Source organism: Amphiura filiformis, chromosome 15, assembly GCF_039555335.1.
Source record: "Amphiura filiformis chromosome 15, Afil_fr2py, whole genome shotgun sequence".
NCBI classification, from domain to species: domain Eukaryota; kingdom Metazoa; phylum Echinodermata; class Ophiuroidea; order Amphilepidida; family Amphiuridae; genus Amphiura; species Amphiura filiformis.
This window is the reverse complement of record NC_092642.1, coordinates 306,842-325,223: the sequence shown is the minus strand read 5'-3', so window position 1 is coordinate 325,223 and position 18,382 is coordinate 306,842. Positions and strand designations below refer to the sequence as shown.

The following is an 18,382-nucleotide window of genomic DNA, read 5'->3' as shown; positions in this document are numbered from 1 at the left end:
TATAATACAATTATAATTTTCCACATAGGCCTTCTAGTTTGAAGAGACATATAATGAATAAGTGTTATTACTTTTGGAATTATACACTTGAATGGTGTTGTATTCATACCGGCATCTACCGCCATTGCCCGATGTTAGCCTTTCGAAAATGCTTCTTGCTTGGAGTGTTTAAATATAACGAGTTAGGTGTGAAGCATGCACAAAAGGTTAACATCAATACACTTCTACAGATGCCCATATGTGCTATAGTGTGAACTTTCATTTGATATTCTAAATACCATTATGAACCCAACATGTGCACCTCAAATCCAACCTTCTACCTCTTGCCAGACAAACATAGTCCAAAGGTCCCTTAAACGTACTATAGTTATTCTTTTGTACAGTGAAAAACATTTTTGGAAATTCTCAAAATTTGGGTCGGTCGTGGAAGGCATCATTTCTAGATCATTTTCGGACTGCACTGATGAATGGGGGATAGAAGCCTGAGAGATGAGTCCTAATTTAGGTTGGCGACCTCCTACCAAAAATAGAGCCATTTGTAAAGTTATAGATATTCTTATAGATTGAAATCACCTTGTGTATTTATACAGAGCCAAGAAACATTGGTGAATGTCCAGCACCGGTAGAGGAGACAGAGTTTGGAATCTGTTCCAACCTTTGTGCAGATGACAGTGTTTGCGGTGAAACAGAGAAATGTTGCCCAACGGCATGTGGAGGAACAAGTTGTATGGAAGCTGTGCAAATACAACCACCAGTACTACCAGGTAAATGATGTGTGCGTGATTTGAGGAGGGGGAGATGTAGAGCAAGGGTAGCGCGAGCACAAAAAAATCAATGGGTCCAATTTAATTTTTCTGGACCCTTTGGTACCTGCAAAACCAACATTTAAGGGGTCCAATGAGAATTTAAGGAGTCGACCTGTCCGAAATTCTAAATTTTGGAACTTGTCAAATATCTCAGTGAAATTATTAGTGTCATTGGCCTATGGTGATTTGGAAGATTTACTGATCTTTTTATTTTTTTACTTTTGATCGACGATTCTTATACTGATTTACGCCTCCGTGCATCGTAAAACTAAGGAGTCCATGCAGTTTATATCGTACCTTTTGGTCACTTTCAACTTGTGATTTAAGGCGTCGAAAATGACCAAAATAAAAAAATAGGAGTCTCTGGACGCGCAAACTCCATAAATGCGACCCCTGATGTAGAGGTAGGTGTGGAGTAAGTATTATAGTTACAACCATTTTGATACCTGCTGTATGCATGTTTACCTGCAAATGAGGACATTCATACATGAGACTTTTCGCTATTAAACCGTGGACTTACCTGCAAACGAGCACCCTCCTCAGTTTGTGGAGGTCTGCAGTAGGTTGCAATTGCATGCGAAATGTATTTTGGAGATGTGTCCGATTTTTTTCCAGTACACAGCTAAACACAAAAAATCTGCTATTTTAGTCTCCAGTTTACCAATTATGCTTCAATTCAAGGTTCCCTTGGTTTAATAACAATACACAATGCCTGCAGGCATAGGAAGAGGTATTGTGGGATAGGATTTTACGACGGGAATTCATAACAATTAGTGGGTTTTAGCGTGTTCGCCGTCGGACAAGTTTAGAACTGTCAAGCTTTCGTCAGGAGTAGCTCTGACTTCTTCAGGACAAAGTGCCTAAGACACTGCTGTAGTATGCTCATGATAAAATTGAGTAAAAAATTCTTCTGGACAAAGAACATACTACTTGTCCTGATGTAACTGATACAAAACTCCGGATATCTGATCTTGGCTGTGATGGTTCATTGGGGTATGTCTAGAGTGTCCGCTTCTTAGCTGCAAGTCCCTGAGGTGTCACATTGGTCAGCGACAATCTGTAAAAGTGTGCAGAGGCCTGCGGGTTTGGCATGGCACACAATAAATCACAAGTGATGTTGCAAACCATTTGGCACTTGGATAGTGAGAGGTGTATGATGGGATAGTACAAGACATTTATACTCATTTGGTATATATTGTTTTTATTTTTCATTCATTATTTCCTCAGTGTGTACCAGCGACGGTGTTGAGTACAAAGAGGGTGATTCATTCAGACCAAAAGGAAACTGTGTAGACTGTTATTGTTCTTATGGAGAAATTGTATGTCCAGTGGTTGACTGCTTTCCACCGGAGAATCCCCTGTGTATTGATAAAGGCACACCTGAAGGAGAATGCTGCCCTGTCTATGAATGTCCAGAAGGTAACTAAGATTGGCACTGCCACATGACACAAACACACCCCTGCCAAACTTGCACACCCCCTACATACACCCCAATGCTGGATTGGTGGCGTTTAAATGTGAGAGTTCAGAATATGAGAAAAATCTGCCCGTAATTAGCCATTTTCCCATTAAAAACTTTGTATCGTATATTGTGTGAGGAAGCCTAAAACTGCTGGCAGTAATAACTGCTATAAAATTGTGTGGACAAACCCCATTATAACTTTAACTTCTATCCAGTTCATTGTCAAGTGATGGTAGGATTACACCAAGTAAACCACATTCTTACTTATAGTATTTACTGTGATAATATGCTGTTAAATGGGTTCTGCCATATTGGATTTCAACCCAGAAAAATACCAGAATTGAGTCATATTTGGCTATTTTCGCCCTGACTGAAAATGTAATTCTAATAATCCACCCCTTTCGAAAAAAATTGCATTCCCGATTATTATTATAAAAATGTGTTTTGATGATTTTTTTTACAGCTCCATATTGCCCTGAATTCTGCACGTCACTTTATGACCCAGTGTGTGGCAACAATGGTGTTACTTATGGAAATGAATGCGAGTTGAATAAAGCTGCTTGTGAAGAAGGACTTGAGGTTATTATTGCAACTGTCGGAAGATGTGAAGATGCACCTGAACCAACCAGTAAGTTATAAGCAAAACACAATCTTTATTTAGGGGTTCATTAATAGAATTGAGAGCATGATCAATTGTTTATACATACATGTTATCTAACAGCACGCCTATTCGTACATTGTCCAACATTTGGGACACTGTCCAACATTTGGGGATATTCTTAAAAATGCAATTTCCATTTTTTTTCTGTATTGTGATGATCATGCTAAAGCGGCATGTCATTAATGTTGTTTATGAATGTGAATGTTAATTAGAGAATAAATGATAGAATTTTTATTTTGCCTATCCTCTATCGTGTGATAGGCGACAGGCAGGTCCAATATTTTGAGTAGTGGATGCTGGCGCAACTACGATAAAAATATTGGACCTGCCTGTCGCCTATCATAGGTAGAGGATAGGCAAAAACCTATCGCTTATTCTCATTCTTAGTCAGTTAAATATTATTTTAATAACTGTAAACCATTTTTTTAAGCAAGAACTAAGTTACCGTCATAAAAACTCCCCTCATTATAAAATGAACGAAACTTGTTTACAACTTCACGTATTCCGTTGCGCGTACTGCTAGCGCGCTCGCGTATTCCGCACTAGTCTCACGCATCCAGCGCGATACATATGCGCACCTCTATACGCGTGTTACGATTATCAAGATGCATGATGACGTGGGGTCGCGTCTACGGCCTGATAGACGGCACCGAAATCATGCGATTGTCCAATCAGAAATGTGTCTACGCACTAGACCACTCCCACTGACTAAGAATGTGTGTTTGTAGATAAACAAGCTAGTCCCTGCACAAGTAGGTATGTCCAGAGTTTTTTCTCTGGTTTATCTGCCTATGCATGTTATGTTTCCATTTGTAATTTCATGTTTAATTGTGCTTTTGTGCAATGCATAATTCTTCTTTCACCTGTAAACAAACTGTGTTAAAGGCAGAGCTGATGTCTATGTGTGTATACCATTGCAGCAGATATTGAGCTTTCCGTTTGCTGCTGTGATTTTCAGTTGCCCGCTGCGACCATCTGTTCTGTTTGTTTCAACGATTGGATTTATTCAGGTTTTTTTTATTGCTTTTCCGATATCGTAGCCGCTACGGTAGATGCGGACGAAATATTAGTCGCTGCATGTGTCACTATGGGAAAATGTCAAGAGTATATTTTGGCCTTTATGGGGGTACTACACCGCTGCCCAATTTTGTGCCTATTTGGCATTTTTCTCAAAAATTATAGCGCATTGGTGACAAATAAGATATGTATATTATAGGGGCAAGGACTACAACTACTGCACAGGAAATTTGATTTCAGCACAGACAACAGTTGTGGAGTTACATTCAAAAATGAGGGAAAACCAATATTTGATCAATAAATCAATAACTAATTGCCTTGAGTTGCTGAATTTTCAGTGCAGTAGTTGTAGTCTTTGCCCCTATAATATCTTACTTGTCACCAATGCGCTACAATTTTTGAGAAAAATGCAAAAATAGGCACAAAATTGGTCAGGGGTGTAGTACCCCCTTAACACTCATTCAACACAAGTATATTGAAATATTTACGTCAATATTTTGGTGTCTGGACTCTTTGGTTTAACCAGAAATTGTAGGATTACCCTACTCTGAGCATTCTCCCAAAATTGTATTTTCAGCTGGAATAACCAAGTGTCAGGCTGCACAAGATGAGGCAGGGGGTCTTTTTGGAGGATTTATAGGAGGTCTCCTTGGGGCAGACATTCCATCATGTACCGACTCGGGTGAATACGAACCCAAACAGTGTAGTGGAAGCACAGGTCATTGCTGGTGTGTTGATGTCAATGGTGAAGAACGGGAAGGAACAAGAAGAGGACCTGGAGAGGGTGAAGTGCTGTGTCTTGGTAAGTGTGGATAAGGTATAAAACAAGAGACTAATTGGTGCCAACTAATAGCTCATTCAAGTTGAAATCCATATACCCCTATGGAAGACATGGCCTTATAATCTCCTTCACAAGGAGTGTGAATTCCAAGAGGTGTAACCTGAATGGGTGACTCCTTTTGAAATTCACTCTCCCTGTGGGAGAGAGATTTAAGGTCATGTCTTACATACATGTAGGGGGTGTATTGATTTCAACTGAAATAGCCCAGTTGACTAATGTATAGTTTTACCTATCTAGGATGTACCATTCTTGAGTTATTACCAAAAAGTCAAAGGTCAAGCATTGACATCTAAAGGATCAAAACTTTGAACTTGCTCCGATCTTGATGAAAACGGTGTAAAAATCTGTGTTTTGAAGAATGACCTAAACATAATGCTAGTTAGGATGTTTTGTTACCTATGTACACATCAAAACATATCAAGTACAATGGGTTTCTATGGTCATTGACCTATTTTGATGCGAAATCGAGGTAAACAGGAGGAAATACAAGAAGAAATGTTACGATAATGGCCGAATCTGAAAATATAAGTTATTAGGAAGTATTGATTGCTTTATTCGGGTCATGGTTTAAATTACAGGCCAAGATCACCATGGTAATTTTGACCATGTCGCTCATAGTAGTCAATATTTGTATACTATTTCATGTTCATGGCACATCAAACCCACAGCAAAATTGAGTATGTCATGGTTTCAACTGTATTTTTATTTTGTCGTCTTGTAGTTGAACCTGGTTGCATAGATTATGATGGACAGGAGAGAGCAGCAGGGTCGTCATGGAAACAGGATAAATGTACCAGCTGTCAATGCTTCAAGGGATTCCCAGCTTGTGTATCGCCAAGTTGCGCTGGGCCACCTCACCCAGACTGTTTGGTTATAGAGACTGATGAATGCTGCCCAAGTTTTGATTGCTCTAATCGTAAGTAAATTCGTCGTTTGCATCACATACTGTTGTATATCTTAAAAGGCTGCATTGTGCGACTTATTTTACTAGTTTTATGAGCTTTAATTGCAATGAGTTGAGACTGTAAAATAGTTTATAATAATTTTGAGTGCATTATTATCACAATATAAATTACAACAATGATAATAAGAATCACACAAGGCAGCCTTTAGAGATACATTCTACTACACTTACGATGGTCTTGCAATCTGCCTACAAATTGAATCTTAACAATGACATAAATTATATCTAATAAAAACACAATTCTTATTTTCCACCAGTTGGTTATGTTGATGAATGTCCAGCACCAGCAGAAGATAGTGGTTTTGGAATCTGTGCCAATGTTTGTGAAGATGACAGTGTATGCAGTGAAACAGAGAAATGTTGTCCAACGGCATGTGGAGGAACAAGTTGTATGCAAACTGTACAAGTACTACCACCACCAGAACTACCAACAGGTAAACGATGTGTGTGTACACTTTTAGGGTGCAGGTGGGGGTGTGTGTGAGAGGGGGTGAATGTGTAGATTTGCATGCGGTGAGACTGAGAGATGTTGCCCTACGGCATGTAGAGGAATGAGTTGTATGGAAACTATATACAAGTACAGCCAGTATCACCAACACTACCATCAGGTAAATGATGTTCTGTGTGCTTTGGGGTAGAGCTTAAGGTTTGTGTGAGGGAGAGGGTATGTTGATGACAGTGTATGCATTGAGATAGAGAAATGTTGCCCAACAGCATGTGGAGAAACAAGTTGTATGGACACTATACAAATGCTACCACCATCAGGTAATTCAATAGCTGCTAAAATATTAGCATTTATACGATTGTAAAAAAAAGTGCAAAATTTTTCCTGTTCAGATTCAGATTCAGATTAAATTAATTTCAAATTTATGGCCTGTAGGCCAAATTACATAAAATATTACATTTGCATTGTTTACATTAAAAGACATAAAAAACATAAAATCAAAATTAAATTGTTCAAAGAAATTAATTGCAATTGCTGAGGCAAAATCTCATACTCACACTCATACAGCTGCACACTCACCTACATCTCCACACTCGCTGAGGCAAAATCTCACACTCACACTCATACAGCTCACCCCCACACACCATAGAGGTTACTACTTTGCTACTAACAGTATAATGCAAAAGTTCATGTGACGGCACTACTAAGTAGTAGCTTAATAAGATCATTTCAACAATGATCACAGATGATTAGAAGTCCTCCATGTCAAAAAGATTTGGTTCTCAATGCCAAACAAGTTACAAAATACAACCAAAAATGATGGAATAGATCGTGAAATGAAATGACTTGTGTCTAAAGATGCCTGATGCTCAGGTCCACTGGTAACATAATACCAACAATGTCATGGCTGCCGTTCTCTATCTTTTTTTAATGTTTTTTATTATAATTAGAGAGGGCGGCCTATCTGCTGTGCCCTAGCAGGACATCAGTCAATATGAGACATTAAATATTAAATGCGAGGATCCAGAGGATTCATGCCTGAGAAAATATATAATAATTACAGAAATGAAGCTCAGACAAACTGGCATTATAATAAAGGAGAGAAAAATCAGAACCGTTCGGATTCGAACCAGCGCAAGCACCCACGATTACATGTCGTTGAGTTCACCACCACACGCCACAACAGCTCATGGCGGATCTGCCGGCAAATTTTTTTAATGTTATTAGGTTTAATATGCATCAAATAGTAAAATAGAAGTTTTCGGGAAAAAAAAATCTGCAGTCATGGGTGCAGAATTCTACAACTTTTGAAAAAAATCACCAAAATCCATACTAAGCTGTAAAAACAGGCTGCATAATATTTTACAACTAACATTATATAAAATATCCAGTATTGTCATCGTAATTCAAATGCCAAGAGTGTAGAATTCGGCAACCTTGTCTGCGAAAATCATTAAATTCCAAAAAAATAAAACTGGCATATTAGTACATAAATATGCATGATATGCATATTAAGCCTGACTAAAATATTAAAATCCAATTTTGTAGTGTTTATACAGTGCATAAATGCCCTAAATTAAAAAGCTAGGCCTATACAGGGTGTCCCAGAAAAAATTACCGGGAGAATAAATTTGGATCTAAGTCGAGAAATAGACATCAGAATCCAAAAATCTAAAAATCAGCGTATAGCCCATCTTATTCTTCATCTTATAGGCTAATTTTACTGGAATCGGTTGACTAATTGCAAAGAAATGAGCGATTACATAACGCATGCGTCAATTCACTTCATTCCACGTTTGAAAGAAAGACCATTCAACACAATGCGCACTAGTGGTTAAATTGTTAATGGGCTTCATATTTTATTCCGTGAAATCCTTTTAGTTCTTTTAAACAACCTGCTTCTTGCAAAACATTTTATTCAAATTTGAAAACCTTCACCATATTGAAAATGAAAACTTGCATGTAAGATGATAAACGGTACTTGTAAATATCTTTTTTCGTGAATGTTGATATAAATGTTGCATAAAGAATTATTGCATTAAGAATTCTAGCTGGCTTAAAATTTCTCACACACGTTAATGTTTTTGGAATATTTGCGAGAAATTGTATTGCAAAGTCTGAATCTTTTAAAAGTTCAACATTAATGTTGCATGGTATCAAAATCACTCGTAATGTTGTATGCACTTGATCATTTTAATTCTTGGCTCAGATGTTCTTTGGAAAGTTAAAATATAACATATTTGTACAACCTAAGGAGTTAAAGTTGCAAAGCTTCCAATTGCAGAAATCAAAGTTTTCTCGACAAACTGTTATTCATCTTCAGTGAAAGCATGAATAACATAACCGTTGGATTATAAAATAGATAATTTGGACTAAATTCAATGAGATACACAAACTTTAGGAAGCGGTGAGCGAGTATGAAAAAAAAAAGCGCTTGTTGATCAAACTTGGAATGAACTGCATTGATGCGCGCATTATGTAATCGTTAATTTCTTCGCAACCAGTCAACGAATCAAATAAAATTTTCGTATGTGATGCACAAGAAAATAGGCTATGCGTTACATTTTAAATTTTTTGATTCTGGTGTCTATTCTTCGACTTACGTTCAATTTTGTTCACTCGGTAATTTTTTCTGGGACACCCTGTATACCGTAACCACCCGGGTATAAGCCCACCTTCAGGTATAAGCCCACCCCCTATTTTTCAAAACATTCTGGGAACAAGGGTGCACTCTGCTATAAGCCCAGTACTAAATTTTGGCCAAGTTCTTAAATCAAATCAATGCTTTTCTCTCACATTTAAGAACAAATATAAAAAAATAAGCTGATAATTAACATTCCACACTTAGAAGTTTAAGAAATTGACATAGATGATAGAAATTACTGGTACATTGGGCATATACAAATGGGGATGATTTTTCTTATATCTAAATGCAAGTACTAGCCCCTCCCCGGGTATAAGCCCACCCCTATTTTGAAGTGAAATCTGCCATCTAGGGGAGTGGGCTTATACCCGAGTGGTTACGGTAATTCATGAACAATATACACTACACTTAAAAAGAATACTACTACAAGGGATTTTCAACATAGGAATCCAAACAATCAAGTACCAACATGCACAGCTTTGTCCTTATATCACTTTTGGATTTTTAACAAAATGTTATCAAACCTCTACTGTGATTGGCAGCTGCATAAGGCATCGCTTTGATAGCTGATAATGCCCAGCCATTCAGCAAGTGGCTAATAACTGACCTTGATAGGCTTGAATGAATACTGTCATCTGCTACAAAACCATCACACTCATCGGAAGTGACGGTACGAGCACGCGAAGGTACAATAGAGGCAAGACCTATTGCGCTAAGAAGGTTAAGGATAGTGACGAGGGCGGCGACAGCTAGACGCTTGAATGTGCACACCGCCGTGTCACTGCACATGAGCCTACCTGTTGTGTCGAAGCACCCAAGTTATCCCGAGCTTTCCAGCAGCATAAGGTCGAACCAAAGTTATACCACATAGTAACATTATCCCATTATGGTTCGTTGTACTGGCTTGACAGGTTAACGGACTGGGGGAATAATTTACTATCCACAAGACTTGGCAGTTTGCTATTGGGTCCCGACGACTCGGACTAGTGCGAGCTAGTATAAAACCGTCGCGCTTTACATGGCTGCCACAGGCGACTACGTTGAAACACAAGTCTTCAGAGAAGTCACCTCAGATTGACCAACCAGAGTGGGTCGGCTTATACAGCGACCAAAAGTAACCCAGTTCCTGAACAGACTTTTGCAACCAGAGGGACAAGCTTTTTAGCAATGACCCTGCTCCTACGAGAGCGAACCAAACGAAACGAAAAACACTCTAGGACCTGGTCACTCCATAATCATGATAATGCTACAGGGAGCACTAGCACTTTAACAATGGAGTAAAAGACTCATTATTGATTAGGCGCGTATTATAAAAGTACAGCTACTGTGCGTGTATAGCAGCAAGTTGTACATGGTATAAATATATAAGTTTAGGGTTGGGATCAGGTGAAAAATACATCAAATGAGCATTTTTCACATTTATGTTCAGAAAGGTGTCTATTTAACATGACTCGAAAGGCGTATGGAAATTCCAAAGGGAAGCTGGTGATTTAATTTGTAACTCGAGATCTACTTGTCCAATTTGTTAGCCTTTTTACAGAGGGTATGATAGAGGTAATAATGGCAACTCTGCCAAATAACAGCTCAGTAGGTCAAGGTTTTCACCTGATCTTATTGATCTGAATATTTTGTGCCATTCTGAGCAGTGCTGTACTTGGCCACTGGCAATTAAGCGCACTGTGGCGAAGGACCAATTTTGACTCACACTTACAGGAAAACCAAGTAAGTTATGTTGCTGTAATTTACAGGATAGTTACAAGCTATAATTGACATTAACCCTAACAGGACGGTATACTACAAAATACTACTTGATATATGCGCTGTTCGTGCATGCATCCCACGTGGTGTGATGACGCAATTGCCCTAAGTGATATATAGGCACGGTTTGGCTGGCCAGCGAAGCCCAAGACCCGTGGCAAAGTGTCGCCGACCCAGTGCCTGGCATGGGAGGGGTCTCGGGTTCGAATCCCACCCAGAGCAAAAACTTCTTTCCTTCTTTTCTCTCTTTATTCCTTCCTTCTTTCCCTTCCCGTCGCCAAAAAGCCCTTAGGCGGTTAGGGTTTTAACATCCCCAATTTGTACAGAAAAATATTGAAAAATAAAAGAATGAGCTCAATTTAGAAATGTCTGTGCAAGCAGTGCACAGTTGAGCTACCTGCATGTCTATGGGAGTGTTCTAGTCAAGTTGATGGTTCATTGGTCATCCCTACTATAAATATGTGAAAAGGTACTGCATGTTGCTTGCTACATGTCTCTTTTTCCACATTGCTGGTAAATGCATTGTAACTCTTATGTGTAATTCACCCTGTTCAGTCAAATGTTAATTACCAAACCTGCTTTTCTCATTCTTATTTTCAGAGTGCACATACTTTTGTACTGAAGATTACACACCAGTGTGTGGTAGTGATGGTACAACTTATTCTAATGAATGCGAGATGGGCCGTGCTGCTTGTGAACAAGATGTGGAAATCACCAAGATCAGTGAAGGAGAATGTGCACCTGAACCAAGAGGAGTTGAAGGTATGGAGGGCTTTTATATTGACCCTTTCAACGATCATCTCAAATGAGCTTCTGCCCGCAAAGTGACTGTTGTGTGTGCATATGCCTGTCAAACACATGCTTTATCTGCTTTAATTACTGTGTATGCTTTGCAAAAGCCTTCTGGTGCGTTGCTAGAAAAGCACAAGATATATTAATGCACTTTTTGCGCTTGCGTTTACAGGGAAGAACCTCGTTTTGGTAGCAAGATGGGGATCTGAACAAAGGGAAAATATTTACTGTAATGAGATGCATTAATTATGAAACATGATAAAATAAAACAAACAGAGACGGGAAACAGTTATATTTTAGCAAAGTTTTGGTACCAAGCATACCTTCTGCAGGCTTTTATCTCCGTTTGTTTTATTTGATTTTACTTCACGGGAGTGAATCTTCATAGATCCAGTTTAAGTATGTGTGTTTTGTCAACCATCTGTTTACAAAGAATGGAACATGATATCGTTATGAATACGGCAGACGGCCGTATCCGGATTCGTCTTTTGGTAAATTTATTTTACGAATGCATTACATTTGAATTAGAGAACAAGGGATCAATGCTGTACATGAAAGAGGGCAGCATATCAATTTTTTAATGGAGACCAGATGATAACAGCATAAGTAATCAAAAGAGGGCGGCATACAAGGTTAGTTGACGGTGCATCACAGTACGGTCACCGTCGGCAACCGTTAAAAAATCGATATGCTGCCCTCTATAGATATAGCACTGATCCCTTGTTCTCGAATTCAAATGTAATGCATGTGTAAAATGAATTTACCAAAAGCCGAATCTGGATTCGGCCGTCTGCCGTATTCATAACGATATGTGCATAGTAATTCTTATCCCCTGTTTCTGTGTGCTTTTGTATTCCTGTTTCATTCCTGTTGTTTTTACAAGTTACCACTTCTGTTGGCCATGTATACATCAGAACATTGTCATCATCACTATCACCACCACCAAAGCATTAGAGTACAAGCCTCTACTCCCTAGTCCAGAAAAGTACACAACTAATTTTTTTGAAGAAAAATATTATATTGTTTTGCCAAATGAAACATAGCTAAATCCTAATTCTTTAGTTAGTCCTAACTGACAATGAAAAAAAAATTAATATTTGGTCAATTTTTGGAAATAAGGGCAAAAAAAAATGCATTTTTAGGGCGTTTTTCGACCTTTTTAGTATTCTCTGACAAAGAAGCCCAAAGACTTGAACAAAGGCTTATTTCAAGTTATGCATTTTAATTTTTGGAAAACACATTTTCCATTCTTTTTCGTACCCAATTAGCAAAAATAACATGTAATATTAAAATTATACGCTCACTCTTACCCTATACTCAAGATTTTTAATGCTTAGACTTGAGCCATGTCTTACAATTTTGTGACTACAATTGTAAGAAAACATGCAAAATTGCAGGTTTTTGGACCATTTCCCTCAAATTGTAAAAATATTAAAATTTGACTTTTATTACCAGTTAGGACTAACTAAGGGATTAGGATTCAGCTATGTTTCATTTGGCAAATCAGTATAATATTTTTTTAATCCAAAAAAATTAGTGCTGTATTTTTCTGGAATAAACACACTGATTACAACCATCTCCACAGAGATAATTATCACTAACTTTGTGTTTATTTTGATAATGATAATGATGATGATAATGACGATGGTGTACTGGCAACCACCTTTGCTTGTCTTTAAATCTATTGGTATCATTTTTACAGAACTGAAAGATCACTGCATTGATTCCGACCAAAATAGACGCAAAGTTGGTGAATCCTATCTCTGTGCCGATGGCTGTAATCGCTGTGTTTGTAGGGAGATTATAGAGATTAGTACTCGAATGATTTGTCCAGGTATTAATTATTGTTGTCTCTCTTTACCGTAACATTAGCTTTAAAAACCCTAAAATTTTAACAATGGGAAATACATCCAGTATGTTTTTTGGGATATAGACAAATCCAACGAGCCAAGTCATGGTCAGGATTTGGTCGGCCATCTTTGGGTCCCTGCAACACCAAAAAGCCGCTTAAAAATCGATGTTAGATTCTTTTGTGTTGTAAACTGTGTTCTTTTGTCTACGTGTAACACGGGTGATAGAATGCAGTTTAAAATACCCTCCAAGGCCGCATTATGTCACATTTTAGGTAAGATTGAGCCGACGGGGACCCAACTTTGGCAGCCATTAAGGTATTGGAATGCGTGAAATTGGATTCGTCTATAGGCAGCATGCTGAGTCAAGGTCAAATAGCGACTTGTAGTCGCCTGCTCTGCAGCCGAAGGATGATGAATGATGGTCATGTGTGGGGTGTGCGGATTCAACTGGAATAGCCCAGTAATGAGTAGTATTTTTATCCAAGTAGTGTTTGACCAATGAGATTACAGAAATAATGTCAACCAAAGAATACAAAGTTATCTTCCAACCAATGTTGAAATAGAGATTTTCAAGGGACATTTGGCCAGATTGGTCTACAAATCAGTGAGTCCTTGCCCATTTTACGAACCTTAGGCCCCAATGCCTCTCCTCTTTCTTCTACATAGATGTTACAGCGTTCGCTGCCATCATTATCACTGGGACGCACATATGGTGTGATAAGCATATGTTATGGTCATGTTTAGCCCCATTTAATTTACATCTATAAACTTAGTAACTACTAACTTTATTCTGGTTTAATACTGCTTTTTAGTATTTATTCATTTATGTTTTCTGTTTTCTTTTATCAGAGCCTGAACCAACCTACCCAGTTCTTGGAAGTAAGTTTATCCAACTTTTATTATCATTTTCTAATTATCTGACTATGCTGCTAATTATATATCTGATAATTAATTCTATATACCTCATGTCAATTGTCTCTTTTTTGCTGGCAATAAATATCGAAAGTGGTGGCCAATTCAAATCATCCCCAAGTCAATGAGGTTTACAGTTTGATCAGCTCTTAATAGGCGGGAAATGTCAGGTTTTTACCACTAGCCGAGAAGTAGACCCACGTTTAGACTGCTATTAGTTGACTTATCTGGTCTATATTTTGTGTGTTAAAGAAAGTAGACAAGGTATAGGGCTTGAATTAATAACTTGTGATGCTTTTGGCGAGATGTCACAAGACAATTTTCAAAATAAAACATTTTGATATTAATCCGCGATGTTATAAGGCCCGCCGATTGAGAGCTGATCAAAGTATAGGAGTGTCATCTCTTTGTAAATGGTTGGCTAATACTTACCTATATAGACATAATACAAAGCTTTGTACTTTTGTGCCTCTAACCAACCAGGAAGCACTTGATTGGACTGCTTTTTGTTAGTTAGAGCACCAATCTCCATCACAACCAAAGCAGGCTTTTTAACACCACCTGTGTAACAGTGGTTTTATATGGCTGTGAATCCTGGGTAATATCGGGTGACATGGAAAATAAGATAAATGCATTCGCCACATCATGTTTAAGGATTATGTTCAATATCAAGAGCCTTGTGTGAGCAATGCCTAAATCTACATGTATACAGTTATAACTGATACCCAGCCTCTGATCAGCCGAGTAAGGCAGCATCAACTCAGACCCCTCTGAGGATGCCAGTTGAGGAGCCCCGTAGAAGATGCTGTTTATGTTCCATCACATGGCAAAAGGAGACCAGGGTGACAAAGGACAAGCTATCTGACTGTAATATAATAATACAGAAGCTGTTGGGGATACCAATAATGATTTACAACCAGATGCTATTGCCTCACTAGCTATGGATCACTTGGAGAAACTTTGAAATGAAATGAACAGGGACAGTTTATAGTAATTTCTTATTGGTCATTATGCACAATTTTGATCATTACATAGGACTTGCAATGCATCATAACTCTAATCTACCTTGTTCTACCCTGTTCAGTCAACTGTTAACTACCAAACTCATATTTATCATTCTCATTTTCAGAGTGCACATACATCTGTACTCAGGAGTACATCCCAGTGTGTGGCAGTGATGGTACAACTCATTCTAATGAATGTGAGATGGGCATTGCTGCTTGTGAACAAGATGTGGAAATCACCAAGATTAGTGACGGAGAATGCGTACCTGAACCAAGAGTTGTTGGAGGTCAGTAGGGCTTACTGTAATGAGATGCATTATGAAACATAATATGTGCATAGTAATTCTCATCACCTGTTCCAATGCACTTTTGTACTTCTGTGGGCAGCAGAATTGGTAATTTTTGGCTAATCCAAGTTTACCAACTCCTGTGCCTTCTGTTGTTTGTCGTCCCCTCTGCATACAATTGTGTGTTTGTTTTACTTGTTTCCCCACATCCAGTTGCTGTTCCTTGTCCTCTTTTCATTGTTTGTTGTCCCTCTGCATACCTTTGCATGTTTTACTTGTTTCCCCATATCAAGTTCCTTGTTCTCTTTTCTGATCAAGCACAATTGTTTTCTATTGTTGTGATTTTTGCATGTACGGTTGAGTATGAGATTGCTATAAACCGGCCCTTTACAACCTGTGAAATAAATCAGCCCTATACAATCTGTGAAAATAACAGCTCTATAAATAATGTGATATGTGGCATCATATAAAGAATTTGGCTGGCAGTTGTCATTGTTCTTTGCCTGGCAGTATGCATGTGCATCCTGTTTTGTTGAGGACCTATGCTATAGAGGTAGTCATTGTGATGTCAATGCTGCCATCTTGTGGGTATGGAGTGCCTTGTTGCTAAGATCACTGCATTGACGCTTGACTGAAGAGATGTGTCACACGCTGCGACTTCCGCGTAACAGGGTCCGTAATATCTAACGCATGACATGCAGAACGGCAGTACCCACAAGATGACGGCCTCTATTAAAACTTACGCCAAATCAGACAAACTGCAACAATGCTATTGAAATGGGAAGAGGTCATAAATGGCTGTTTCCTAACTCCAACATATCGATAGACCAGTCCTGTGCCTTCTGTGTGTCTGTGTGTCTATTAATCTAAAATAATTAGCAGTCGCTGTGCGAATCTGTACATGTATGTCTATAGGCTCTATGTGTACTAATATTATTTCGGCATATGAGTAAAGAAAAACAAAATTAAAATTGGATGACATTATGGGGTAAAATATAAAACAGTGAATGGAAGATACATTTTCAGTAGTATTTTAAACAAAAGAAATTATGTTATTTTCATGAAGCAAAGTTGTAAAATGATAATAAATGATAATAACAATTTTGCACCATCTGTTTTATGATCATTGTGTGAAATCATCAGGGTTTGTGTTGGGCCTCTGTATTTTTCCTTGGCTCAAAACAAACCCCCCCAATTTCACGCAGTGACTTCAAAGCAGGTAGCGTGCAGTACATTATTATTGTCTAAATGCTTACGTATGTTTCTGTATTTGTAATTATGGTTGACTATCATTTTTTTTTCAATTTACAGAACTGAAAGATCACTGCATTGATTCCGACCAAAATAAACGCAAAGTTGGTGAATCCTATCTCTGTGCCGATGGCTGTAATCAGTGTACTTGTGGGGAGATTGCAGAAGCTGGTACTATTAAACTTTGTCCAGGTATGAAGTATTAGTGGTTTCTCCTTATACTGGAAAAAGTGGAAATTTCGCGCTATATTTAGTTTTATGCTTTTTTTATGCGTTGCAAGATGCTACCATGAAAATAACAATGCACCTAATATATTCCTTTTGTGTATAGGCTACTGTAAGGAAACTTAGAATCGTGAATTTAAAAACAAGGGAAACAGTTTAAATTTGGCAAAACGCGCAAAATAAATCGCGCGAAAATTTCCACTTTTACAGTAGTAAAATAAGCTTCAAAAACCCCTAGAGGTTACAAAATTTCAACCTTAACCCTTACTAAACCAAATCTCACTATTAAAACCACTGCTTGTGCATGCATCCCACATGACTTGATGACGCAATCAGCCTAAGTCATATACCCAGGGAATCGCTGCCCGGGACAGCGTAACCTCCTTGGCTACAGGTCGGCCTTCTGTGGAAGATTCAGGTTGAATTTTTCTCAGAGGGTATATGAAAATAAAATGGAGCTGCCTGATGTGTTCATTCCATTTGAAATTCATACTCCCCCTGTGGAACATATTTCCAAAATCTTCCACAGTGGGAGTGTGGATTTTAAATAGAATAGGCCAATTCATGTCAACTAAACGATATAACCAACTTGCAACCAACGTTGGAAATAGCCAACATTTTTAAGGGCCATTTGGTCCCCTTTGGTCTACAAATCTTTGTGCCCCTCTTATAGCTGTTACACATCTACCACAAAGCAGCTTTATAATCACTGCCATCGTTATCACTGTGATACGCATAGGTTAAGATTAAATTTTGCCTCAATTTAATCTATATCTTGACTATTAACTTCAGGCTATCTGGTTTAATACTGCTTTTAGTATTTATTCATTTATGTTTTTTGTTTTCTTTCATCAGAGCCTGAACCAACCTTCCCAGTTATTGGAGGTAAGTTTGTCCAATTTTTATTATCATTTTCTAATTATCTGACTGTACTGTTAATTGTAGATCAGGTAATTAATCATATATAATAAGGTGCATGTCGATTGCTAACTTTGCTACGCGTCTCCTTTTCCATTGTTGGTAAATGCATCGTAACTCTGTGTAATCCACCCTGTTCAGTCAAATGTTAATTACCAAACCTGCCTTTCTCCTTCTTTCAGAGTGCACATACTTCTGTACTGAAGATTACACACCAGTGTGTGGCAGTGATGGTACAACTCATTCTAATGAATGTGAGATGGGCCGTGCTGCTTGTGAACAAGATGTGGAAATCACCAAGATTAGTGAAGGAGAATGCGTACCTGAACCAAGAGTTGTTGGAAGTAAGTAGGGCTTTTATATACTTACTGTAACAAGATGCATTATGATACATGCTATGACAACATTATAGTAAACACTGTAATGATGACTGCATAGTGCCAAATAGCATCCAACTATAGAAGAATCTGACAAGCTACATTCCTACACCTCACTGGCGGCCATAGGTAGGGGCCATCCATTTTACGCGATGCCAGTATCAT

The 18,382-nt window shown here is 38.3% G+C and overlaps 1 protein-coding gene across 16 annotated transcripts in view; it reads left to right on the top strand.

The window, feature by feature from the left end:
* Window positions 1–18,382, top strand: part of LOC140171115 (uncharacterized) — a 73,948-nt gene that overhangs the window by 47,211 nt on the left and 8,355 nt on the right. For 10 of the 16 annotated variants that reach the window (XM_072194288.1, XM_072194285.1, XM_072194291.1 and 7 more), the window contains 13 exons: window positions 591–764; window positions 2,034–2,225; window positions 2,732–2,896; window positions 4,524–4,748; window positions 5,509–5,703; window positions 6,009–6,185; window positions 11,199–11,360; window positions 13,093–13,224; window positions 14,093–14,122; window positions 15,285–15,446; window positions 16,758–16,889; window positions 17,778–17,807; window positions 18,023–18,184. In XM_072194288.1, coding sequence (XP_072050389.1) covers window positions 591–764; window positions 2,034–2,225; window positions 2,732–2,896; window positions 4,524–4,748; window positions 5,509–5,703; window positions 6,009–6,185; window positions 11,199–11,360; window positions 13,093–13,224; window positions 14,093–14,122; window positions 15,285–15,446; window positions 16,758–16,889; window positions 17,778–17,807; window positions 18,023–18,184 — 1,938 coding nt within the window. The remainder of the gene's footprint in view (window positions 1–590; window positions 765–2,033; window positions 2,226–2,731; window positions 2,897–4,523; window positions 4,749–5,508; window positions 5,704–6,008; window positions 6,186–11,198; window positions 11,361–13,092; window positions 13,225–14,092; window positions 14,123–15,284; window positions 15,447–16,757; window positions 16,890–17,777; window positions 17,808–18,022; window positions 18,185–18,382) is intronic. The other 6 variants (XM_072194295.1, XM_072194289.1, XM_072194286.1 and 3 more) reach the window with 5 other exon arrangements.